The sequence below is a fragment of the Somniosus microcephalus genome, chromosome 26 (genome assembly GCF_052327205.1).
Source record: "Somniosus microcephalus isolate GS21.2 chromosome 26, FLI_Smic_1.0, whole genome shotgun sequence".
NCBI lineage: Eukaryota > Metazoa > Chordata > Chondrichthyes > Squaliformes > Somniosidae > Somniosus > Somniosus microcephalus.
The window spans coordinates 44,631,664-44,657,224 of record NC_141012.1 but is presented as its reverse complement, the minus strand read 5'-3'; the positions used below and the strand labels follow the sequence as shown (position 1 = coordinate 44,657,224).

Genomic DNA, 25,561 nt, shown 5'->3' with positions numbered 1-25,561 from the left:
AATGGTTCCAGGGATGAGGGACTTCAGTTACCTGGATAGACTGGAGAAGCTGGGGTTGTTCTCCTTCGAGCAGAGAAGGTTGAGAGGAGATTTGATAGAGATGTTCAAAATCATGAGGGGTTGAGACAGAGTAGAAACTGTTCCCATTGGCAGAAGGGTCGAGAACCAGAGGACACAGATTTAAGGTGATTGGCAGAAGAACCAAAGGCGACATGAGGAAAAACTTTTTTACGCAGCAAGTGGTTATGATCTGGAATGCGTTGCTTGAAAGGGTGGTGGAGGCAGATTCAATTGTGGCTTTCAAAAGGGAATTGGATAAGTATCTGAAGGAAAATAAATTGCAGGGCTATGGGGAAAGGGCAGTGGAGTGGGAAGTGTTCTTGCAGAGAACCGGCACAAGCTCAACAGGCCTAATGGTCTCCTTCTGTGCTGTAACCATTCTATGAATTAAGGTCTAGTTCATCTAGTATGTCTGAACTATCCTGGAAAGGAAAAGGTGCGTATGTTTACAATCATGCAAGTCTATCTTATCATCTACTGATAAAAAGAGATGGAGCTATGATATGAAATCCAATAAAGACTTGTGGACCCGATTGGAAATTCTGGTGTGGGAGCAGACTGCCGTTTGCAAAACCCTTGTGGAAATGATGGCCTGTGATGCATGTATGGGCAGAGCTTGTTGGCAGCTTTACTTCAGAATGTGGAAAGCATTGAAACTGTACTATAACTTTGTGTTTCTTTAATGTTCCAGGGTTTTTTTCCTCCATTATACGTCCCAGAAGCTGATGTGTTGTTCAGTCTGTGTGACATTGATTCTAAATTTGCCACTCTCTGGTCTGATCTTGTGCCCCCTCATCTCACCATCACAGTTTAATTTGAATTTCCAGATTTACCTTTCACTGCATGAAACCCATGTCCCAATAGTTTGCAGAGCTGCTGATAAGGCATTAGCTAACGTGTATAATTTACCCAACTGCTCTGACCTTTGAAGCTAGTTTGCTCCTGAAACTGAACTGTGGAGATAATAGTACATCTAGGATTAACTAAGTTACAGCTTCAACCTCCGTGATATCTGCTCAGCTGGTAAAATCAGCGTGTCGTTCAGCCACACAGATCGATCCCCAGTTTGTGCTGATAGCAGATCTCAGCTGCAACAGCAGCTGGGGTGCTGCAACTACGGCTCCTGTCAGCTATCCAGTGACTCCCTGCTGAAAGTCAATGTACAGGGATGTCAGATGAGGACAAATTAGGCTTGGCTCTGCTGCCCCCCCGCCCCCAAGGAACAAATAACCCGTTAACACTCACTGTCTGCGTCACAATTGGGAGCAATTGGTGCATGTGAAACTGCACCCCAGCACGAGCTAGCAATTTGAAAGAAGAGGGGAGCAAATAAGCAGGAAATCAATCTGCTCTGCCCCTTTACCTTCAAATCGCCTCAGAGCAACAGCATCAAAATCGAGCATACTCACTGCTTAGTACAATGGGGGAGGGGTAGTATACACAATAGCTTATCAACTTTAAACAATGTGAATGACATGAGGGAGGGAGGGAGAAGGAAAAAGGTTTTTGCCCCTTTCCCCTTCTTTGGGTCTCTTCGTACCATCCCAGGCTGAGCTTCCAGCCCTCTGTCAGTGCCATGCTGAAATCATCCAGTGGGATGTGGACAGCAGTCTGGAGTAACTCGCTCCTTCCCAGTGAGGAAGCACTTGGGCCTATGATCAGGGTCTGCCACCAGGTAAACCCTGCACATAGTGGGTCGTGGCACACACTGGTTATTTTTGGTGCAAATTGCTGAAAGGTTGGGGGAAATCACTAATGCAACTGATGGACAGGAAACAACCAGCTTGCCCATCTAGCCTATCCAATAGCATTATGGTGCAACTTAACACGATCACTGCACCCACCACACCCATACCCACCCCCCCGCCAAACCAGGATGCTCATCCCCCAATACCCCACCTACCTTTTGTACTCTAATGTCAGCCAGTTCGGAACACATCCAGTTCCCTTTTGAACACTTGTACTGAATCTGTACTCACTGCACAAGCCAGCAACTTGTTCCAACAATCGACACCCCGCTGTGAAAAGCAAAGGTTCCCGATATCTAAACCTAGTTCAATGCATAAATAACTTTTACACAGGACCCCCGGTTCTCCCTAACCAACCTAATTCAAATAGCCTTTCTGCAAGGACCAAATCTAATCTTTCATTATTTTTAAAAGACCTCAATCAAATTTCAATGTAAATTCTCCACCCTTCCATAGATATATTCATTTCATTCTTTAGCGATTCCAATCACACCATAGGCTAAATGTCCTCCAGCATTTCCTGTTCAAGAGCTCTCATCATTTCTACCTTTGCCCAAGTAATCTTCTTTCTGATGACTCAAGTGTATGCCCAATAATGGACCTTGATAGATGGAGTCCAAAATGGCCACACCATTTCCAAAGTCTACCATTTTCAAGAGTAAAAAGCCCTAGCTCTCTACATAGGAACAGGAGTAGGTCATTCAACCCCTTGAGCCTGTTCCGCCATTCAATTAGATCATGGCTGATCTGTATTTTAACTCCATCTGCCCACCTTGGTTCTGGAACCCTTTACACTCTTGCTACAAAAAATCAATCCCTGTACTGAAATTTTCAATTCACCCCCAGCCTTTCTTTTGGGGAAGAGAGTTCCAGATGTCCACTACCTGTTGTGTGAAGAAGTGCTTCCTGACATCACCCCTGAATGGCCTAACTTTAATTTTAAGGTTATGCCCCCTTGTTCTGGACTTGCCCCCACCAGAGGAAATAATTTCTCTATCTACCCTATCAAATCCTTTAATTATCTCAAACACTTCAATCAAATCACCGCTTAATCTTCTATATTCAAAAGAATACAAGCCTAGACTATGCAACCTTTCCTTGTAATTTAACCTTTTTAGCCCCGCTATCATTGTGGTGAATCTGTGCTGCACCCCCTCCAAGGCCGATAGATCCTTCCTGAGGTGCGGGGCCCAGAACTGAACGCAGTGTCCAGATGGGGTCTAATCAGAGCTCTGTACAGCTGTAACATAACTTCCACCCCTTTGTATTCCAACCCTCGAGATAAAAGCCAACATTCCATTTGCTTTTTAAATTATTTTTTCTACCTGTCCACTAGCTTTTAGTGATTTCTGTACTTGGACGCCTAAAGCTCTCTGCTCATCCACAGTTCCTAGCTTCTCTAAGCCCACTGTGGTAGCCAAGGATCTTTAAACTAGGTATCAATATAGTGGCTCTGATACGAAACTTTTCCAGGACAAAAGGATTAATTCAGAGGGGGAAAATAGAGTGAGAGTAAGCTTGCAGGGAACATAAAACTGACTGTAAAAGCTTCTATAGATATGTGAAGAGAAAAAGATTGGTGAAGTCAAGCGTAGGTCCCTTGCAGTCAGAATCAGGGGAATTTATAATGGGGAACAAAGAAATGGCAGAACAATTAAATACATACTTTGGTTCTTTCTTCACAAAGGAGGACACAAATAACCTCCCAGAGATGTCGGGGAACATAGGGTCTAATGAGAGGGTGGAACTGAATGAAATCAGTATTTGTAGGGAAATGGTGTTCGGGAAATTGACGGGATTGAAGGCCGATAAATCCCCAGGGCCTGATAATCTACATCCTAGGGTACTTAAGGAAGTGGCCCTAGAAATAGTAGATGCATTGCTGGTCATCTTCCAAAATTCTATAGACTCTGGCACAGTTCCCATGGATTGGAGGGTAGCTAATGTTACCTCACTATTTAAAAAAGGTGGCAGAGAGAAAACGGGAAATTATGGACCAACAAGCCTGACATCGGTAGTGGGGAAAATGCTAGAGTCCATTATAAAAGATGTAACAGCAGAGCACTTGGAAAACAGTGACAGGATCGGATATAGTCAACATGGATTTACAAAAGGTAAATCGTGCTTGATTAATCTACTGGAAGTTTTTGAGGATGTAACTGGTAGAATAGATAAGGGAGAACCAGTGGATGTGGTGTATTTGGACTTTCAGAAGGCTTTCAATAAGGTCCCGCATAAGAGATTAGTGTGTAAAGTTAAGGCACATGGGATTGGGGGCAAGGTGCTGACTTGGATAGAGAGCTGGTTGGCAGACAGGAAGCAAAGAGTTGGAATAAACAGGTCTTTATCCGAGTGTCAGGCAGTGACTAGTGGGGTACCGCAGGGATCGGTGCTGGGACCCCAGCTATTCACAATATATATTAATGATCTAGACGAGGGAACTAGGTGGAATATCTCCAAGTTTGCAGACGACACAAAGCTGGGTGGGCGCGTGTGTTGTGAGGAGGATGCCGAGAAACTCCAGTATGATTTGGACAGGTTGGGTGATTATACTGCATCTGCCATGCATCTGCCCAATGTGGATAAATGCGGGGTTATCCACTTTGGTGGCAAAAACAGGAAGGCAGATTATTATCTGAACGGCAATAGATTAGGAGAAGGGGAAGTGCAACGAGACCTGGGTGTCCTTGTGCACCAGTCGCTGAAGGTAAGCATGTAGGTGCAGCAGGTGGTTAAGAAGGCAAGTGGTATGTTGACCTTCATAGCGAGAGGATTCGAGTACAGGAGCAAGGATGTCTTGCTGCAGTTGTACAGGACCTTGGTGAGACCACACCTTGAGTATTGTGTGCAGTTTTGGTCGCCTTATCTGAGGCAGGATGTTCTTGCCATGGAGGGAGTGCAGCGAAGATTCACCAGACTGATACCTGGGATGGCAGGAATGACGTATGAGGAGAGATTGGGTCGATTGGGCTTATATTCGCTGGAGTTTAGAAGAATGAGAGGGGATCTCATTGAAACTTATAAAATTCTAACAGGACTAGACAGACTAGATGCAGGAAGGATGTTCCCGATGGCAGGGGGGAGTCCAGAACCAGGGGTCACAGTCTAAAGATAAGGGGTAAGCCATTTAGGACAGAGATGAGGAGGAATTGCTTCACCCAGAGAGTGGTGAACCTGTGGAATTCTCTACCACAAAAGGCAGTGGAGGCCAATTCATTAAATATATTCAAGAAGGAGTTAGATATATTTCTTAAGGCTAAAGGGATCAAGGGATATGGGGAGAAAGCAGGGACAGGGTACTGAATTTGGATGATCAGCCATGATCTCATTAAATGGCAGAGCAGGCTCAAGGGGCCGAATGGCCTACTCCTGCTCCTATCTTCTATGTTTCTATATCACCCAGCCGGACCAAAACTGGACACATCATTCAAGATGAGGCCTGACCAAGGTCTTATACAAGGACAGTATCATGTTTTTTGTTTATATTAAATTGTCCTGGCAATACATCCAAACACTATGTTTTTGATATAGCCTTGCAGCACTGATCCTGAACCTCAAGAGATTCATGTACTGTAACATCCATGTCTTACTGTCGCTCAGCAGTCTTAAGTTTACAACTCTGCATGCTGTACACATGCTTGACGTTAGCTCTACCCATGTGCATAACACATGTATCTATATTATAAATGGCTTATGCCAAATACAGGCCCATTCACCCATCACATTTAGATCTGCTTGTAATTTTTTTTTTTTTACTCCCGTGACCTTGCTTAAAGTTCCCCAATGCCTTCATCCAGATCCTTAAGGAAGATTGTGAAAAGGAACAGCCCTAACACTGAACCCTGCGAAACTCCACATGCAACAGGTCCCCACACAGAACCACTGCTATTAATAACAACGTTCTGCCTATGGGAATGTAACCAATTCTTTATCCAACCCAAAACGTACCCACCAATCTCACAGGACTCTATCTTATTACGCAGCCTATTGTATGGCACCTTGTCAAAAGCGTTTTGAAAATTCAGATACACAATGTCAACATTAACCAACCTCGTATCGTGATCAAAAAATTCAACCAGGTTGATGAGACACAACCTTCTTTTGCAGAAGTCATGTTGGGAGTCTCCAATAATCCCTTGTCTATCAAGGTTGTCATACAAAATATCTCCAATGACCCCTTTTAGCAACTTGCCTGTAACTGAAGTCAAGCTAATGGGCCTATAATTTCACAGTTCTGACTTGTTGCACCACATAGACATCCACCAGTCCATGGGAACAATCTCAGACCCTGGCAAGTTGTTAGTGGTCTCGATGGCTAATGCCGAGACAAAGAGATGATTCAAGGCTGTGCTCTTCTGTGCCCCCCTCCCGCCTCCCACCCATTCATTTTCTACCCTCCTCTGCTGAAGGTGCTGACTCATGCTGAGTCCAGTCCCACAAAATTCTGATAAGCCAATAAATATGAAATAGAAGTACAAGACAGACAGAGTTGCCTGGGCTTTGAAGATCAGCTTGCCATGTTAGGGCTGCAAGTTGGGCATCCCTGGATATATGATATTGGCCCAGATATTCCGATCCCTACGGGTATGTACGCGCTGTGTACACACCTGTAGAGACATCGGAAATGCCGGTTTCAGGCATGCACAGCACATGCGATGAAAACCGGCATTTCTGATCTGTCAAGAGCATCCCTAAATCAGGACACCAAAATCCATTATCAACTCAAAATATTTGTAAATTATTGGGAACATGGATTTCAAAGCTATAAAAGGGACTTAAGCCAACATACATTCATTTCGTATTAATAGATTTGTGATGTGAGTCAATCCATCTCCTGAGTATCTCTGACACTTTGCCCAAGTGACCAACCTTCACGGCCTTAGATCTAGCAGGCTATTTAGAACCTCAGTGTTATACAATGACAGAGCTGTACCCATCAGTCCTGTCCTCATCTGATGGCCAAACATGCACACTTTTCAGCAGTGGAGGGAGTGGGGGGGGGGGGGGGGGGCGGACACTGGATAGGGATTAGGAAAGGGAACCCTGGCTGACTTTCCCATGTCTGACTTAATGTTGTTGAAGCCAGTTATAGAGGCACTATCACCACCTTGGCTGAGATCAGCCAAAAAACAGGCCAGACTGGGTATTGAACCTGGGACTGACCTGCTCTGTATAAACTTGCTGAGGCCAAAAGCCGTTTCTGCAACAGGATGGTGAGGACAAAGATGGAGGCAACGGAGTTTTCCTGGATTTACCTTTCGTGGGGGTCTCAAATGGCCGCTCTACAGTCGTGTCTCAGGTGTCAGCCATGGCTCAGTGGTAGCACTCTTGCCTCGTTGTCAGAAGGTTGTGGGTTCAAGTCCTGTTCCAGAGACTTGAGCAAAAATTCTAGGCTGACACTCTGGTATAGCACTGATGGAGTGCTGCACTGTCGGAGGTGCCATCTTTCAGATGACGTTAAACCAAAGCTCTGTCTGTCCTCAGGTAGACATAAAAGATCCCATGGCACAATTTCAAAGAAGAGCAGGGGAGTTCTGCCCTATGCTCTGGCCAATATATATCCCTCAACCAACATCACTTAAAAAAAAACAGATTATCTGGTCACATCACATTGCTGTTTGTGGGACCTTACTGTGCACAATTTGGCTGCTGCACTTCCTACATTACAACAGTGATGACACTTCAAAAAGTACTTAATTGGCTGTAAAGTGCTTCGGGATGTCCAGAGGTCGTAAAAGGGGCTATATAAATCCAAGTCTTTCTTTCTTCTTCCAGTCAATGACAGACAAGGCCGACCCTGTTGCCAAATGATCCATTCTAAATCTAATCTCGAGTTCCTACAGCTGAACATTCTCCACCTGTATTAGAGGGCTCCAAAATCAAATGAATTGCATGCCAGCTGCTCACCTGTCACCTCTCCGTGACACTGATACACGCCCATTGAGATCGCCTTCCTACGGAACGCGTTCAGCAGCAGCCAGGGATCGAACCAGCCTTCGTTCTCCAGACCTACACCACAGAGCACAAGGAGATCAATAATCGACAGGCAAGTTCAGACAGTCTGCATATTCATTGCACTAGAGTGTCTTATCCATCCATATCCCTATGGGAGACTGACCCACACTCCAATATCAGTCTGTAGCATGGAAGGTCTTCAGCCCATAAGCCCAGATGCAATTTAAGTATAATTCAAAGAATTATTACAATCTAAACTGTATGTAAGATGCACTGCAAACTGTGAACTGGATCAAACCACCACCAGAGAGCAGTTTGACACCACTGGAAGCCAAGAGACAAGTGGGTGTAGTTTCCTGCCATGGGGACATGAATACAACTGAGCTCAAATGAGTGACTGGATCAAAATGCACCTGAAGGTCAATAACTAGAGCATTCTTTGCCTTTTGTTGCATTTAGTGTTAAACAAATAACTGATGCTTGAGAATATTGTTGGCACAGTGTGTTGGCACTAGGTGCATTTAGCCTGATTGAACAAACACATTGGCCCGTATTTTCCGATCGCAGGCCTCCCGCGTGCGGAGGCCTGTGATCTGGAAAAATCAACGCCCTTACCCGAGGGCTCCCGGGACACACACACTTCTGATCCTGGGCCTCTCCAAACTCCCAAGTGTTCAGGGCCCACGTATCCCAGAGGCGCAGGCAGTTCGCAGCGTCCCTGGGATCACGTGGGCCATGGGGAGCCAATCAAAGTAGGGAATCTCTCTTCATACACTTGACAGGAGGACCTGTCAAATATATGAATGGACATCACCCCAAAAACATAGTAAAACTTTAAATAATTTTTTTTTTTTTTTTTTTTTTTTTTTTTAAATCACATTTTTAAAATGACTTGTAATTACAATAAATTAAATATTTTAAACAATAATTATTTTTTTCAAAAACTTTAATTTAAGTTTTTTACGGGGCTAAAAATTGTAAGGGTTTTCTGCGGGCGGAGGGTCTCCAAAAAGCGGAACTCTCCGCCCGCAGAGGCCCTTCTCCAGGGCAGCCAGAGGATCTGTCAAGAGCATTCTTGACAGATCGGAAATGCCCGTTTTTAGCGCATGTGCATGCCTGAAACCGGCATTTCCGATGTCCCTACAGGTGTGTACACAGCGCGTACCCACCCGTAGGGATCGGAATATCTGGGCCAATATCATATATCCAGGGATACTCAACTTGCAGCCCTAACCTGGCAAACTGGTCCTCAAAGCCCAGGCAACTCTGTCTTTCTTGTACTTATATTTCATATTTATTATTGGCTTATCAGAATTTTGTGTGTTTAACGATATAAAAAGGGCGACTTTTAGCTTTGTTGCCTCACTGGTGGATAAACCCTAAATCAGAACACCAAAATCCATCAGTAACAACTCAAAATATTTGTAAATTATTGGGAACATGGATTTCAAAGCTATAAAGGGACTTAAGCCAACATACATTCACTTTGTATTAATAGATTGGTGATGTGAGTCAATCTATCCCCTCAAATTACTTCCACCAATAATGACAGACCTGTACCCACCAGTTACTGTACCCGTGTTATACAGAGACCTGTACCCACCAGTACTGTACCCCAGTGTTAGGGACAGACCTGTACCCACCAGTACTGTACCCTAGTGTTATACAAAGACCTGTACCCACTAGTACTGTACCCCAGTGTTATACAGAGACCTGTACCCACCAGTACTGTACCCCAGTGTTAGTGACAGACCTGTACCCACCAGTACTGTACCCTAGTGTTAGTGACAGACCTGTACCCACCAGTACTGTACCCCAGTGTTATAGTGACAGACCTGTACCCACCAGTACTGTACCCCAGTGTTATACAGTGAGAGACCTGTACCCCAGCAGTACTGCACCCTAGTGTTATACAGCTCAAAGTCTTCTCCAGATACAGTCTAAATTTAGAAGGACAAAAACTGTAATTGTGCTGGTTAGTGGTTTTCACAGTTCAACTGGACAAAGTACAAAAATATAACACAGTTAGCTTTACTCTTTGCTGAAATCCCAACAACACTGCAGTTTGGTTAAGTTTACAGTGAAATAAGTCAATGGTAATGACTGTTCATATGATTTTAGATGGCCCTCATTGAGAGGACGTCTCTTAACATGGGTTAAAGTCGACATATTGTCCAGGTTGCCACTGATCTCTGCCAGCACTGTCCGACCTCACAACGGTTCTGCTACTCAAGGACAGACGGTGTAATTTTCTGATCACATCACCCCAGAGACAGCCTCAATACTAGAGACCTCTCAGTGATAAATCGAATACAAACTTTGACCGTAAACTCATGGGAGACCATACTGTAATCCTCAATAGCGATTATAATGTTATGATTTTGAATCTAGCACTTAAATTACTGTTATATTTATGATTTAGATTACATTGATTTTATTAAAAAGCAACTTACCTTTACTATTATTACCAATACTAATCTTATGATGGCATTAGCTGTATGCTTTCAATCTTAATTAAATAAAGTACTGCTAGTAATACATCTGTGTCATCCTTGGTCTGTGATGTCTCTGGCACGTCACCGAGTGTTCTACTCTGGTTCTGCTGTTGACTGATCTGGTTTGGTCAATTATCAGTATCTTTTGCACATGCTTATGCAGCTCAGTCCATAGTGAGCCAGTTTAGGCATTGTAAGTGAAACTATAGACATAAAGCAATAGCTCACAATCTAATTCTTGGATGTATGTGTACTGGTGAAGGGGATGGCGAAGATTTGTCTGATACCTTGCCACTAATATCTACTCCATACCGGGATTTCTCATTACTCCGTCAGGCACATTAGGGATATGGTGCAGAATTTAGCATTTGTCTACTCAACATATTAGCAGTGAAGCACTTCTGTGACATCCCGAGATTGTGAAAAGCACTTTACAAATGCAAGTTCTTTCTTTCTTTCGTTACAGTTACAGGAAAGCTCAGACGTACTGAAATAAGAATCCAGGGAACAGGGGTAGATTCCAAGACAGAAGTGTTGGTAACGGGGATGGAAGGTCCCCGAGAAACATGAACTACAGTCCACAAAGACAATCCAGCCTACAAATGTCAGTCCATGATCAGGAAGGAGACAGTATCAGAACCAAACAAGGCCATTAAATAAGGATAACTGCAAGATATCTGAAGAAATAGAAAAACTGAACAAAAAGCTTGAAGCGATGCCACAAATCCACAGTACTTATATGCTCACCAGCGAGAGTCGGTGAGGGGTTGGGACCACACCGCAGGTAACAGCATCAAGAACATTGGACCCATTGAATAAGTCCAAGTGGCAAAGCTCAGACAGAGTGAGTTCCTGAGCTAAAAGATTCTTAATGAAAGATTTCAGCAATGGGGAATAATGAAACTGAGCTATACAGTATATTCTTAGAACTGATCCAGAAATCTTTGGATCCAATGAAAATTCAGGCCCAAATGAGAATGGCCAAGTCCAATTATGTTTCTAACAAATCAAAGTGCTAATAAGATCCAATTAGAAGAAATTGCAGGTACCCAGACAATAGAAACTAGGGGTACAGATGGACTGCAGTATTTAATTGCATCCTCTTCTGCTATAAAGTTAGGAATAATGTCAGAGTAACTTAAGGTATTGGATCAACCCAAAAATCCTGCCACGGTAAAATATTTCAGGAAATAAAAGCTGGAATTAATTCTCCACATTGATGGAGGATTTAACCAATAGTGTATCAGGCATTAGTGCAACTGGTCGAATTATTTGAGAATGACTAGGGTGAGAAAAGAATTGTTTTTGCCCTCCCCGACTCATCAGATGTCAAAACAATTACAGGTCATTATTTAAAAGGACGACTGACAAATTGATTCCAAGGCAAACTGTTACCCCGATGATGAGAATCACTGACGTACAATACCCCGAGAGTTAAGTTGCAAAGTCAAATTCGAGATGAAATGGCGCTGATGCCCTTGGTGATGATGCATCCTGAACATGGGGAGTGCTACTTTTCAAGTTTAAGATGTTTGGTGATGGACTCCTATGACTCAGGAAAGCTCCTGCAACATTCACCAGCACATGGAAATAGTCCAGAATCTAATTCAGGACGCCTCAGATGTGTACTCTGAATTTACTGCTTTACTAAGCGTTGTTTTTGAACAAATTATCGAGATTCCTAATGCAAGGTCCAAAAAATGTAACAAACTAGGGCCTAGAAATTGGGTATAGCCCCACTTGAGGCGTTAGAACTGGCGCTGCGCAAAGTTTATAGCCAGACGAAACTTATCGCCGCCTGGCGCGATATTGGGTCGCATCGCCCCCAAAGGGGATTGAGGCGCAAATTCAGACGTTGCACGGGCCTCCTAAGGCGCAAAACTTCCGGCGCTACCCAATATCGGCGCGGACGGGCGCAGCGCAGGTGATCTCAATTACCGATAACCACGAGACTTCCAGGCGCTGGCCGGCTCTTAAAGGGGTGGGTCAGTCAGCCTCAGCTTCCACACTCAACGCCCTGTAGGCCTCAGAATCGGCGCACGCCCTTCTCTGGCGCAAAAAACTTGGTCAGGATGGAGAAGGTGAGACAGAGAGCAGAGCGCTTCAGCACTGAGGCTCTGGAGGAGTTGGTGTCCGCAGTGGAGCGCCGTCGAGATGTTCTGTATCCTGACAATGGCAGGAGGCCGAATCAAAAGTATTACCGCCGAGCTTGGAGGGATGTTTCTCAGAGGGTCAACTCCAGCAGCATGACGACCAGGAGCCCTGTTCAGTGCAGGAAGAAATTCAACGACCTCACTCGGGTCGTTAGGGTGAGTGTTGTTTATGCAAACTTCTGATTCCCTCCATCTGTACCTGACTTCGTGCACCCTCTTGCCATGATGCCCCAATGGCCCTTTCTGGGCACACACATGCACATTTGACTCAAGGCATCATGTAAGGGCTCTTGCACCATGGGGGGCATGAGATGCTCTCTCAAGGCATCATGTAACAGAGCTTCCCCTTCTTTCCCCTGCAGTCCAAGCTGGCGACGATCCGAAAGGACCAGCGTCAAACCGGTGGCGGACCTCCACAAGTGGTCACTCTCACGGATCTCGAGGAGAGAGTGCACCAGATTCTTGGAGGACGTCTGAGTGGTCCTGTTACCACTGCAGCTGCCGACCCCCTTCTCGACAGCGAGGGTAAGGCTCTCACCTTTTTCAGCTGTCTCCTTCCACTTGGTCCCCCCGCCAGCATGCTTTCTCAGTGTGCAGCCAGGTCAGAGCCTTGCCGCAATCTGGCATGCCTTGCCGCCAACCTGTCCTTTTGCTAAAGCCACTCTTCCACCTCCCTGCTTTCAGATGCTGCATCACCAACTCGGGATCTGCGCCCTGAAGCTGCCAGTGCCAGTGCCTCCGGAGGAGAGGATCGGGAGGAAGCCGGAGCATCCGTTCCAACTTCAGGGGAGCGTACACATCTGCAGACTGGGGATAGTAGTTCCCTGGAGGGGAGGGGGGGGCGGAGGGGGCCTCTGCTGATGAGCCAGTTGTCGGAACAAGCGGCATGCAACAACGCTGGGGGGGGGGGGGGGTAGGCAAGTTCGGCCACCGGCTCCCCGGAGGGCAAGGCAGGGAGTGATGACTGCTGCACAGAGGAGGTGCGTAGCCTTGCTGAAATGAGCACCCAGGCCCGGCTCAGGCACACCGAGCTGATGGCTGCAGTGGGGAGGATGCCTCAGTCGATAGAAACACTGGCAAAGAGTGTGTTGGACTTTGGAGCAGCAATGGAGAGGACTGTCCAGGGCTTCGGGGCAGCAATGGAGAGGACTGTCCAGGGCTTCGGGGCTGCTATGGAGAGGACTGTCCAGGGCTTCGGGGCTGCTATGGAGAGGACTGTCCAGGGCTTCGAGGCTGCAATGGAAAGGACTGTTCAGAGCCTCGGACAATCCCTGGAAAGGTCTGTCCAGGGCTTGTCCGAGGCAGTGGAACGGACTGCTCCGGCCTTGTCCGAAGCAATGGAAAAAACTGTCCAGGGCTTCTCCGAAGCACTGGCACCTGCCACACAGGTCCTCACTGCTGCCACGCAGTCACTTGCTGGCCTCGTCCACACCCAGATTGAGGCAACGCGAACTCTCACTGCAGCCACCCTATCTGCATCAGCTAGGATCACCCCGGGCCCTTCCAGTACCATACAAGGCCAGGAATCAGTAGAGCAAGCGATTGTGGCGGTTGAGCCGAACCGGTCCCCTCAGAGAGCCAGTGTGTCGTCTGACCATGGTGCAGGTGCCCTCTCTCGGCAGGTGACCATTGCTCATGCCACCGCTGGTACGTCTGCAGTGCAGCTGCCACCACCTGCAGGGCACACTGCTTCCAGCCATGCTCAGATCAAGCAGCCAGCCTCCGCACCCTCCAAGACCAGAGGTTGGCCAGGCCGTCCCTCAGGGGCTTCTGCGCTTCCACAGTCAGCAGGCGTCCCCCAGCCTTGACCCCGCCACTGGGGTTCAATTACATAGGAGCAGCAGGGAGGGAAGGGGCCGACCGCGAAAGAGAAGTCGTTCTCCATCAAGGGGCCAGCAGTAGAGGGAGGTGCAGAGACGTTTCTTTGGCCAAATTGAAGGACTCCCTCACCTGTTGTGATTGTTGGAAATGGTTTGTTTAGTTTTGCGGCTTTGCCGAAGAGTTAACTGTTATTTTGTTAGTTATGGTTTCTGTTGACATGACGTTGTTATGCTGGAAGGAAGGGCTTTTGTGACAATAAAGAAAAGTTTTAATTTGCAATGGTACACGTTACTATTTACAGTCATGCTGGCCTTCAGAGCCTTTCAAAGATCCGCAGTGCGCAGGACGAATGACACCCATCATTCCGCCAGAGGGGCCTGGAACCAAGTCCTGATGAGCCTCTGACGGATGGCCCGTCCACTTGCAGGAGCCCTCCCATCTTCCTCCTCCTCGTCCGCCTGCTCTGCTGGACCTTGAGGGGCAGCTGGCATTGGCTGGGTTCGTCGAATGGCCAAGTTGTGGAGCATGCAGCAGACGACAACGATGTGACCCACTTGCTCCGGCAAGTACTGCAGGGCTCCCTCCGAATGGTCCAGACAGCAGAAACGCTGTTTGAGCACACCAATAGTGTGCTCCACAATGTTCCTGGTCACCTGATGGCTGCTGTTGTACAGCTCTTCTGCTGGGGTGGCGGCCAAACGGAGTGGTGTCATGAGCCATGGGCAGAGAGGATAGCCCTTGTCCCCAAGAAGCCAGCCTCGTGGGCGAGCCGGCCCCTCAAAAAGGTCACAAACTGAGGTCTGCCGCAGGATGAAGGCATCGTGGCTGCTCCCTGGGAATTGGGCGTTGACTGCCATGATCATTTGGCGGTGGTCACAGACCAGCTGCACATTGAGGGAGTGGAACCCCTTGCGGTTGCGGAAGTCCTCAGGATTGAGCAATGGCGCCCGCAAAGCCACGTGTGCAATCAATCGCCCCCTGCACCATGGGGAAGTCCGCAATAGCAGCGAAGCCCTGCGCGCGCTCCGCCTGCTTCTCCAGGCTTAGAGGGAAGTTGATGAATTGACGCCTTCGTCTATAAAGGGCAGCTGTAACTTGCCGGATGCAACAATGGACTGCAAACTGAGAGATATTCGCAATGTCCCCAGTGGCTGCCTGAAAAGATCCGGTGGCATAGAAATTGAGGGCAACAGTCACTTTAACAGACACCGACAGAGAGGTCCTGCACCATAGACGCGGTTGCAGATCCTGAGCAAGCAGGTGGCACAGCTCAGTTACAACCTCCTTCCCGAATCGGAGCCTTCGCACACACTGCTCCTCTGACATTGCAAGGTATGAGACCTGCTGCCTGAATACCCTCGCAGCATACCCTCGGATTGGCCGACCTACATTGCCCCTCCTCCTTCTGGCCAATCCCGACCTCTCTCCCGCCGTCTCTCTGCCCCTTCACAGTGTCCGGCCATGAGGACGTTGCCATCCAAAGCAGCTCCCATTCCGATGCCAGTCGGTCCAAACGCTGTTAGGTGTAGCGCTCCAGCTGCTCCGGACAGGTTTGAAGGTCCCAAGTATTCTAAGACTAAATTCCAAAAAATCTGCTCCACAGTAGCTCACCAACTCTCTCCAGCAACGATCACAATGAACAGGCCAAGTGGCTGCAGCTTTTATACTAGAGCTGTCCCCTTTAAATAGTGCCCCCCGACTACGAGAAGGGCCTGGTAGCGTTCCACTGAACTGTCACTAACAGCGCTAGGCGCAAAGGTTCCAGGCGCCAAAAAGGCGTTGCACACTGAAATGACGCCATAATCTGCCTGCGCCCGTGGGCGCGCGCAAAGAGGTAGCGCCGGCGCTAAAACAATACTCAATATGGGAGGTGGCGCAATATTCACTGCGCCCGCCCGAACATTGGGTAATGCCCCAATTCTCAGGCTCTTTAGGCGCTAATCGCTGGTGCTACCAACCGAATTTCTAGGCCTAGGTGTTTTAATTCAGGTAAAGAAACTCACTAGCCAGGTAAGAAATAAGTATTGGACTAGCACGGTGGCATAGTGGTTAGCACTGTTGCCTCACAGCGCCAGGGACCCGGGTTCGAATCCGGCCTCGGGCTACTGTCTGTGTGGAGTTTGCACATTCTCCCCGTGTTTGCGTGGGTTTTCTCCGGGTGCTCCAGTTTCCTCCCACAGTCCAAAGATGTGCGGGTTAGGTTGATTGGCTATGATAAATTGACCCTTAGTGTTAGGGGGATTAAATACGTGGGGTTACGGGGATAGGGTGGGATATGTGTCGGTGCAGGCTCGATGGGCCGAAATGGCCTCTATCTGCATTGTGGGGTTTCTGTGATTCTGTGATTCTGTGATATAGTGGGGAGAGGGGACGGGAGGGGGGGGAAATGCATCAAACTCTTCATTGCAAAAGTGGCGATTTTAAGGTAGTTTCAGTCCAAAAGTGTTAAAATTCAGCCCAGAATAATAGGTAAAAGTCTCTCCTGTCTGCTAGCCATAAGGGTCCTACATTTGGGTAGACCCAGCCCTGTTCTAAGTGTGCATGGGACCACAGCATAAAACTGCCCCTATTTCAACACAATTGGCACTAACACTTAAAGGCCATAGGTTGGCTAATGTAGGGAATGGAAATATGGTGCATTAGAGTCTCGCTTATGAGGTTGGGTGAGCAGATGTGCTGGGGTAGAGGAGTGGGAGTTGTACTCTGCACCTAGCTGTGCTGTACCTGACCTGGGTTTGGCTGATTTAACACTGACTGCCTGAAATAGGGAATCGCTCCACTACCCAGCAGTGACGTCTTTCACCCTGGTGAGTACAAAAAAGTCACCAATTTTTTAAATGATTAAAATCTTTTTAATTATTAGTCAGTTATTTTTCATGATGCACTCACCGTATGAAGCTACGACAACCCCATCTGTGTTGATCCATGGGAACTTTCTCTGTAACTGCTGTGGAGTTAGCAGAGTGACTACTGCTCCCTCATTCCTGAAGGTTGGAAACATTAGATTAACCCTTTTCTCATTTAGCCAATCCCTTTTCCCGCTGTAATCATGCACTTATCCCCATAGGTTGGTGACCATAGAAACATAGAAGATAGGAGCAGGAGTAGGCCATTCGGCCCCTCGAGCCTGCTCTCCCATTCAATGCGATCCTGGCTGATCATCCAAATTCAGTACCCTGTCCCCGCTTTCTCCCGATATCCCTTGATCCCTTTAGCCTTAAGAAATATATCCAACTCCTTCTTGAATATATTTAATGAATTGGCCTCTACTGCCTTCTGTGGTAGAGAATTCCACAGGTTCACCACTCTCTGGGTGAAGAAATTCCTCCTCATCTCTGTCCTAAATGGCTTACCCCTTATCCTTAGACTGTGACCCCTGGTTTTGGACTCCCCAACCATCGGGAACATCTTTCCTGCATCTAGTCTGTCTAGTCCTGTTAGAATTTTATAAGTTTCAATGAGATCCCCCCTCATTCTTCTAAACTCCAGCGAGTACAAGCCCAATCGACCCAATCTCTCCTCATACGTCATTCCTGCCATCCCAGGTATCAGCCTGGTGAATCTTCACTGCACTCCTTCCATGGCAAGAACATCCTTCCTCAGATAAGGCGACCAAAACTGCACACAATACTCAAGGTGTGGTCTCACCAAGGCCCTGTACAACTGCAGCAAGACATCCTTGTTCCTGTACTCAAACCCTCTCGCTACGAAGGCCAACATACCATTTGCCTTCTTAACCACCTGCTGCACCTGCATGCTTACCTTCAGCGACTGGTGCACAAGGACGCCCAGGTCTCGTTGCACTTCCCCTTCTCCCAATCTATTGCCCAAGCCTATGCCAGAGGGGCTGTACAAGCAGCCACTGGTGGCTGGGTCTGGAGATCGACTCCCCTGATTTCCCCCCTCACTCCCTGCCAGCGAGATACCCAGCCCTTCAACTGGCACATTTCCACAGTGGCGTGCGTGTCTTAGGTTAAAAACAACACGGCATCAAAAACCTGCATCCACCCAATCTGTGGCACAGGGAATTGGCACCCTGTGTGCTGCAACATCCAAGAAGCTCTCTTCCCTCACCACAGCCCCCATACACCTCCTGGCAGCAGGGAGCAAACAGCCAGTTTGCCATTTGTAAGCCGAGCCGGCGAATGTGGGTCCTGATCCTGGTCGCTATCTATTGACCCTGTAGGATAGTTTCCATGTGTAGACATCAGGTGAGGATACGATTGTGCTTAGTCCTGGTGCCTGTGATTTAACAACCTTCCAACACTTACTATGTGGGCTCACACAAGAATAAGCAGTTGGGAGAGGCACGGAGGGTGCTAGAGTACTACAAAAAGTGTCTGCACCTTCAAAAGAGAAAATTGGAAGAAAATAATTTTTTTTAATTTTTTATAAAGTGCTTCACCCTTATTATTTAATCTTCTTGAAATCCTTGTATGGCAGGGACTTCAAACCTTAGCATCCAAGTATCTCACCTCTGAATACGATAATTTTCCTCCAAGATTGCACTCCCCTCCTTCCCAGCCAGAAATAGATAGCCCGAGGGGTTGAATTGGATATCCACAGGGTCCTCATTCACCACGTTCAAGTGCTCCTGTTAGACAGACAGAGTGAACTTAAACTCATGGTTAGTGTTCTGCTTCCACCCACCGTGTCGAGGATCCCACTCAATTATCACACGAGGAAGTTAAAGGGTTTACCACAGTTAGAACCAAGGGGCTCCCCCAATGGTTTGGTGCCTACAACATTAAAGCTTAGATAGACGGAACTTAACATGTACACAGAGTTTCTGGTACATTTGTCCAGGCCAATCAAAGAGGGATTTGTTCTTCGTTTTGTAGTCAGCAACATTGAAAAGACAAAGAACAAACTTGCATTTACAGGAGACTTTGGTTTATCCGGAGGTTGTATGTCCGGAAACCTCGATCTACCGGCAGAAATCAGCAGCCGTTTTGTTAGGTTTTTTTTCTTCTTCTCGTAGGGTTTTTTTCCAACAGTCAGGCTCTGCAAAGTCTCTCTGAAGCTGTTGCTAAGCTACAGAGACGCTTCTAAGGTACGGCCAACTGTTTAGAAGCTGTTGCTAAGCAACAGTGTTTGTTGCCAGATACGGAGCTGCAAATCTCCGTATGCTTCAACATTAACGCTGGTGTGTCCGGCAGTTTTGATAGATCGGCAACAGCTCGGTCCCGTCGGTGCCGGATATACCAAAGTTTCCTGTATATCACGTCTTTCACCACCTCAGACTGTTAAATGCTTTGAATGGACGGGGGCCTCAAGTGAAGGTCTCATTCGAGTCTGGCATCCTGCAAGCTGCTTCACCATGCCCATCTTGGTCTTCTTGCTGCACTTGGCTAGGCTCCTTCTCCAATTGCTTCAATGGAAGACAGAGCTGCGGAGAATGCAGCAGACTACGATTTCCAGGCTGCATCTCTTGATCTGTCGAAGCATCTGAAGCACTACTCAAACATGCCAATAATGGGTTCTATGATGATTTGGATAGCCGCACACACCTTATCGTACCCGTACTCAACACCTGTATGTGGCTGGCAGTGGGATGTCAGAAACAGAGCAGCAGAGCATAGCTGTTGTCTCCCAGCAGCTAACCTTACACTTTTTTTTTTTTTTAAAAAGGGAGTTTGGAGGGGGAAATCAGATAATGGAGCAACAGTAGATTGCCTTAAAATGAGGCATCAAGACCACTGCCCAGGGAAACATGCACTCATCCACCTGATCCTACACTGATAGTCACATTATTCTTCTTTCTTTCTTATTTACTTTAGAGCAGCATGGACTTAGAGGCGACCTGAAAGAGGTTTATATAAAATAATGAAAGGGCTGGATTGCGTGCTTATCGATGGATTATTCCAGTGTGACAGATTAGAGAGGACCAACAGACATGGGTTTAAACTACGCAAAATTAGGAATAGGCTGGATATGAGGTGGTTCTCCCTTTCCAAGGGAGTAGTGAGCCTCTGAAATGCATTGTCGGCTGCTATGGTGAGCGCTGACCAATGCCCCCCCGTAATGTTTTTTGGGTGCTCGGCCCCTTTAAAGGGGCTAGGCGATCCATTCAGTTTCACGCATGCACTAACTTTAACATTGAAAAAGCCGGTCCCGGGCTGCGGGGGACCGGCAGAGAGCTGCGCAGCCGAACGGGAACATTGATGCTGACTCTAAATGCCTTCAAGAGGGAGTTGGACCGGTTCTTGGTTGAGGCAGAGAACACATCATACAGAAGGAATGTGGTAACGTACGCACTGTCAGTATGATCTCCTGGGCTGGTTTTGATCACCCGAGGGGGTCGGAGAGAAATTTTCCAGTTTTTTTCCTCCCTTATTGGCCATGCGGTTGGGGTTTTCTGTTTTTTCCCCACTGCCAGGAGATTACATGGCTCTGGTGGGGTGTTGTAGGAAGTATCTAATCACGATGCTCCAGACACCATGAGTGCGGGGCAGGATTAATGGACCAGCTGGTTTTCTCCTGCCTGTCGTTTTCGTATGTGTTGGTTTTATCAGATAAAACTATTGAACATTGGTCAGCGATCCACTTTTTATTTTGATTGAGCCCTAATTTAAGAGAGTTACCTGTTAATGAAGGGGCAGACCAATTCTGATATGAAGGATAAAGATACATGACAAAAGAACCACAATCCTCATCTCAAACATGGCAAGTTCCAAGTTGCAAAGCTAAATGGACCCTCGTCCCCTGTGGGATCTTAAGTTAATCAGCTTCTGGTTCAAAAGCAGAAGACAGAAAATGAAACAGGTGAAAGTGATGGCAGGATCCATCGTCCGATAAAGTTTGTCGGCTCCGAGACATTTACTTAATGAGCTATTTTTGTACTATATTACCAGGCATTCACTTTGGGACCAAAGCCTAGAAAATACTTTTGGTCCATATTTGCAACAACAGTTTTTTTGTGACATTCCTTTGGCCACTGTAATGTTAGTGGGACAAGTGCGGCAAGTGTTCTGAAGCTGGAACATTAAGCAGTGTACCTTCTACCTGGAGCCACTTTTATTGAGAAATCTGACACAGTAACATAATCAGACCAAGGACAAGACATGATTTTAAAATGTGCTTAGTTCCCCTTAAGAATCAGTGCACTATCTGGTGCGCTACCGAGCTGTACAAATTAGGAACATCCCGGCTTCGATCCCTGGTCTGTGCCAAGTTATCTGATCTCACTAATGGCAGTTGTGGCTCAATTGGTGGCCGGGGTGGGGGAGGGAGGAAATCAGTTAGGGCTCCTGCTCCTGTGAGAATGGATCCGGCTCAACTGTGACATCCCAAGGGTCAAATATCCTGCCAACACTCACTACTTGGACTCACATATGAAGAATGGCCTTTTGGGTGAGGTACTGAAAGGCTGCTGGTGCCTGCAGAACTGCACCCCAGCACGACTCAACAAGGAGAAGGGGAGAGAAAATAGATGGAAAAGCAGGGTAAGCTGCTGTTTTTTTACTTCCAAACTTCAAAAACAACCTTTCAAGTAGACTTTCAACCCCTGCGAGAAATCATTCCGCAAAGTGAAAAACACTAAGCAGCAGCCAGCCATGCGGTGGGGCTCCTTCTGTCGGTACCTGGATATTGCGAAGGAAGTGAGCAGACTGCATGGACAGGTGGATGTTTTCTGGCAGAGAGAACTGCTGGCGAATTCCTCCTACTGACAAGACTGAGGAGGCTCTGGAATACTGTGTGCAAGAGAAAAGAGATCAGCATCTGTAGCAAGAGACGTTCAGTAAAACACTATTGTATGTGGCCCAGAGTTACACTACTTGTAGTGCTTGGTGTTACAGATAAATATTGAATTTCAGTACCCATAACTTAATCTAGATCAAGTAAGTAGTCAAGAAACTACACTGTAAACTAAGTTACCTAATTAAATTAAATAAAACAAGGTCATATCGGGATGGCAGTGCAGGTGGTGTGCTGCAACTGCAGCACGTGGAAGTTTGTGGATAGCATGGTGATGCCGGACAACCACGTCTGCAGTAAGTGCCTGCATCTTGAGGAACTTCAGCTCAGAGTTTTTGAGCTGGAGTCTGGCGTGAAGCAGGAGTCGGCCATTCGAGCCTGCTCCGCCTTTCAATAAGATCATGGCTGATCTTCTACCTCATCTCCACTTTCCTGCACTATCCCCATATCCCTTGATTCATATATCGATCTCAGTCTTGAATATACTCAACGACTGAGCATCCACAGCCCTCTGGGGTAGAAAATTCCAAAGATTCACCACCCTCTGACTGAAGAAATTTCTCCTCAGTCCTAAATGGCCGACCCCTTATTCTGAGACTGTGACCCTGGTTCTAGACTCCCCAGCCAGGGGAAACATCCTCCCTGCATCTACCCTGTCAAGTCCTGTAAGAATTTTAAAAGTTTCAGTGAGATCACCTCTCATTCTTCTAAATTCTAAGGAATATAGGTCTAGTCTCCTCAATCTCTCCTCACAGGACAATGCACCCTTCCCGGGAATCAGTCTGGTGAACCTTCGCTGCACTCCCTCTAAGGCAAGTATATCCATCCTTAAGTAAAGAGAACAAAAAAAACATCAAAGATTGACTTTGGTTCGAGGCCATTCTTTCAGTCTTTGTCACTATAACTAGACAAGGTACAAATAGTGGAAATCCAAAATAAGAACAGAAAATGCTGGAAATACATAGTAATAGAAAAAGGAAAAAAATTGATGGAGTGAGTTCTGATGAAGGAGTCCCCACCCAAAACATTAATTTGACACTTTTGTTCACGGAGTCTGATGTGCCTGTTCTTATTTCCAGTATCTCCCATTTTGAGAGCTCTAAGAGCAGTCTTTAAAACAGGCGCCAAGCCAAACAAGTGACATTTTTTATTCTAAAGGGATGCAAGGTAGATGAATGCAGAGGAGATTTACTATAATGGCATCAGGGTTGGCAGCCTTCAAGTTATGTGGGAAGACTAGAGAAGGTGGGATTGTTCTCCTTAGACCAGAGAACGTTACGGGGAAATTTAATAGAGTTGTTCAAAATTGAGAGAGAGAGAGAGAGAGAGAGAGAGAGAAACTGTTTCAACTGGCAGGTGGGTCGGTAACCAGAGGACACAGATTTAAGATAATTGTCAAAGAACCTGCCCGGGGGGGGGGGGGGACGGGGGCGGGATTGGCAGGGGCGGCACAGTGGAGAGGAGGAAAATTTGTTTTTACACTGAGTTGTTATGATCTGGAATGCAGTACCTGAAAGGGTAGTGGAAGCAAATTCAATAGTAACTTTGAAAAGGTAATTGTATATATACTTGAAAAGGAACAATTTGCAGGGATACGGGGAGGGAGCAAGGGAGTGGGACTAATTGGACAGCTCTTTCAAAGAACCAGCATGGACACGATGGGCCAAATGGCCTCCTGTCCTGTATGATTGTACAAGGTTGTAATAGGTTAGAAAGAGACTAAAATTAAGTTAAAATGAAACCTAAAATAGAAGAGAAGGGACAACAGAAGTAGCACCTGTATTGTGCTTACTTTTTTATTTTACAATTTTTTTTTTAGTAGTTATGCGATCATATTCCAGCCTGTTTGACTATTTTTATTGTAATGTTAGTGTTTGTTTCATTGTCACAGTGTATATGAGTGGAGAAGTGGTTGGCCCAGGAAGAGTTATATTCCCCTGCCGGCAGTCGACTCACAGTTGGGTCTCTCTCGATTACCACCACTCGGACTCCTTCCCGGATTGCCTCTTTTTTCTTCAACCAGTAGGCAGTGGACCAGCCTATTACTCCTCCTCCCACGATGACGATGTCAGCCCACTCAGGAGGCAGCCCCGGAGTCTGGTGCAGGGGGCTCCAGTCACTGCCGGGGAGCACTTCCTTTGCTTTCTGCCTGAATTTGACAAACTCATTTTCCAGATCTAGAACAGACACAGAATAACTGTTAAAGGGGCTGTCGCCTCATCAGACACATTACAGTCAAATCTTCTTCCGTCGTCACCCAACATCCATGCACATTCCAGCAGCGATAGCGATCAGGAACCCTAGCCAATTTTACCCTTCTTAACCGTGAGAGAGTGAGGCCAATTACAGCACCCCTAGTGCTGCCCTGGCTAAAGGCAGCGAACGCCACACGGAGCAGGGTCAAAGCCCACCGTTTCTGGTCCGTATGGCTCAGTGCCTCACTGCGCAGTCCAATTACCAACTGGGCTGTCACTGACATCAACTGCACGACCCTCATCAGCCCTTTCCGTTACTTCAAAGAATTTAATCAAGTTAGTCAAACACAATTTAACAAATCCGTGCTGACTTCCATTTATTAGCCGATAATTTCCCAATTAATTTTGTCCTGGATTATTGTCTCAAAAAGACTTAACAGAGGTCTTCAATATTTTCGTAGAATTTGGATCCAGAAATTTTTTTTTTTTTTTTTTTTTTTACTGTGGGTCAACAAAAAAGTTGACCATCAAAAGAAAATAGGAAATTTATGCAACTTTTTTGTTTTTAGTAAGAGGGTGATAGAATTGGGGAAGAGGTTACCAACAGGGGTGGAACAGAAAAGCGTGCCAGGGTTTTAATAAAAATGGACAGGTCCGATTAGGAAAGAGGAAACAGACCATTAGTTCCAGAATCATGGCAGGAAAGCCAAAGTGGGGTTCAAATGATCATTTTCCCTACCTTACTTAACAGCAATGACTTAGCTGTAGAGGTCAACCAGACAGGACTTAATAAATCATGGATCAATATCCTGGACTTATGTTGCATTACGTTCAGGGACAAATTTCACAGAACTTTCTCTGACTGGAGGCTCCACGGGAGAGGGATTGAGGGGCACCAGTGTACAGCTATCTCCATGGGGGAAGGATTGAGGGCACCAGTCAATGAAGCAATATGTCTATGGGGCATCTTCCTGTCGGAGAGACTGAGACACAATGGTCAGTGCACAGATAGCTCCCTGAGGGAATGTGTTGAAGTTCAGGCTTTCTTTCAACACTTTTCACCTTGCAGTCATGGTATTGGTGTAGTTTCCACGGGTAAACTGAGTCTTCCGTGAATCAAAAACTGTACTCTTACGTTTGTTGTGAGCAGAATAATGAACAAAGGGATTCGCGATTATGGTATTTTATACTGGAGGGTATGTGGGATGAGTACTACGTTCTCTTGTCTACTTCTGAAATACAGCAAATACCAGTCAGGGCATTACATTCAGGCTAAACGTAATGGTCAGATTAATTACTAGTAAGACGTTACACACAAGAAACTAAAAAGTTCAATAATAGACTTACACACTGTATAAAATGTTTCAAATCTTTCTACTTCTTTTCAGTGACCTCTGACCGATGGATGGAGGTTACATGGGAGATGACTCCAGGGA

At 46.5% G+C, this 25,561-nt stretch overlaps 1 protein-coding gene across 2 annotated transcripts in view; it reads right to left on the bottom strand.

Annotated features, from left to right (window-relative positions):
- Window positions 1-25,561, bottom strand: part of foxred1 (FAD-dependent oxidoreductase domain containing 1) — a 50,555-nt gene that overhangs the window by 18,962 nt on the left and 6,032 nt on the right. The window contains exons 2-6 of one of the 2 annotated variants that reach the window (XM_085968147.1): window positions 23,887-24,107; window positions 21,816-21,926; window positions 18,708-18,826; window positions 17,122-17,216; window positions 7,716-7,817 (exon numbers count right to left, since the gene is read on the bottom strand). In XM_085968147.1, coding sequence (XP_085824273.1) covers window positions 7,716-7,817; window positions 17,122-17,216; window positions 18,708-18,826; window positions 21,816-21,926; window positions 23,887-24,107 — 648 coding nt within the window. The remainder of the gene's footprint in view (window positions 1-7,715; window positions 7,818-17,121; window positions 17,217-18,707; window positions 18,827-21,815; window positions 21,927-23,886; window positions 24,108-25,561) is intronic. The other variant, XM_085968148.1, reaches the window with a different exon arrangement.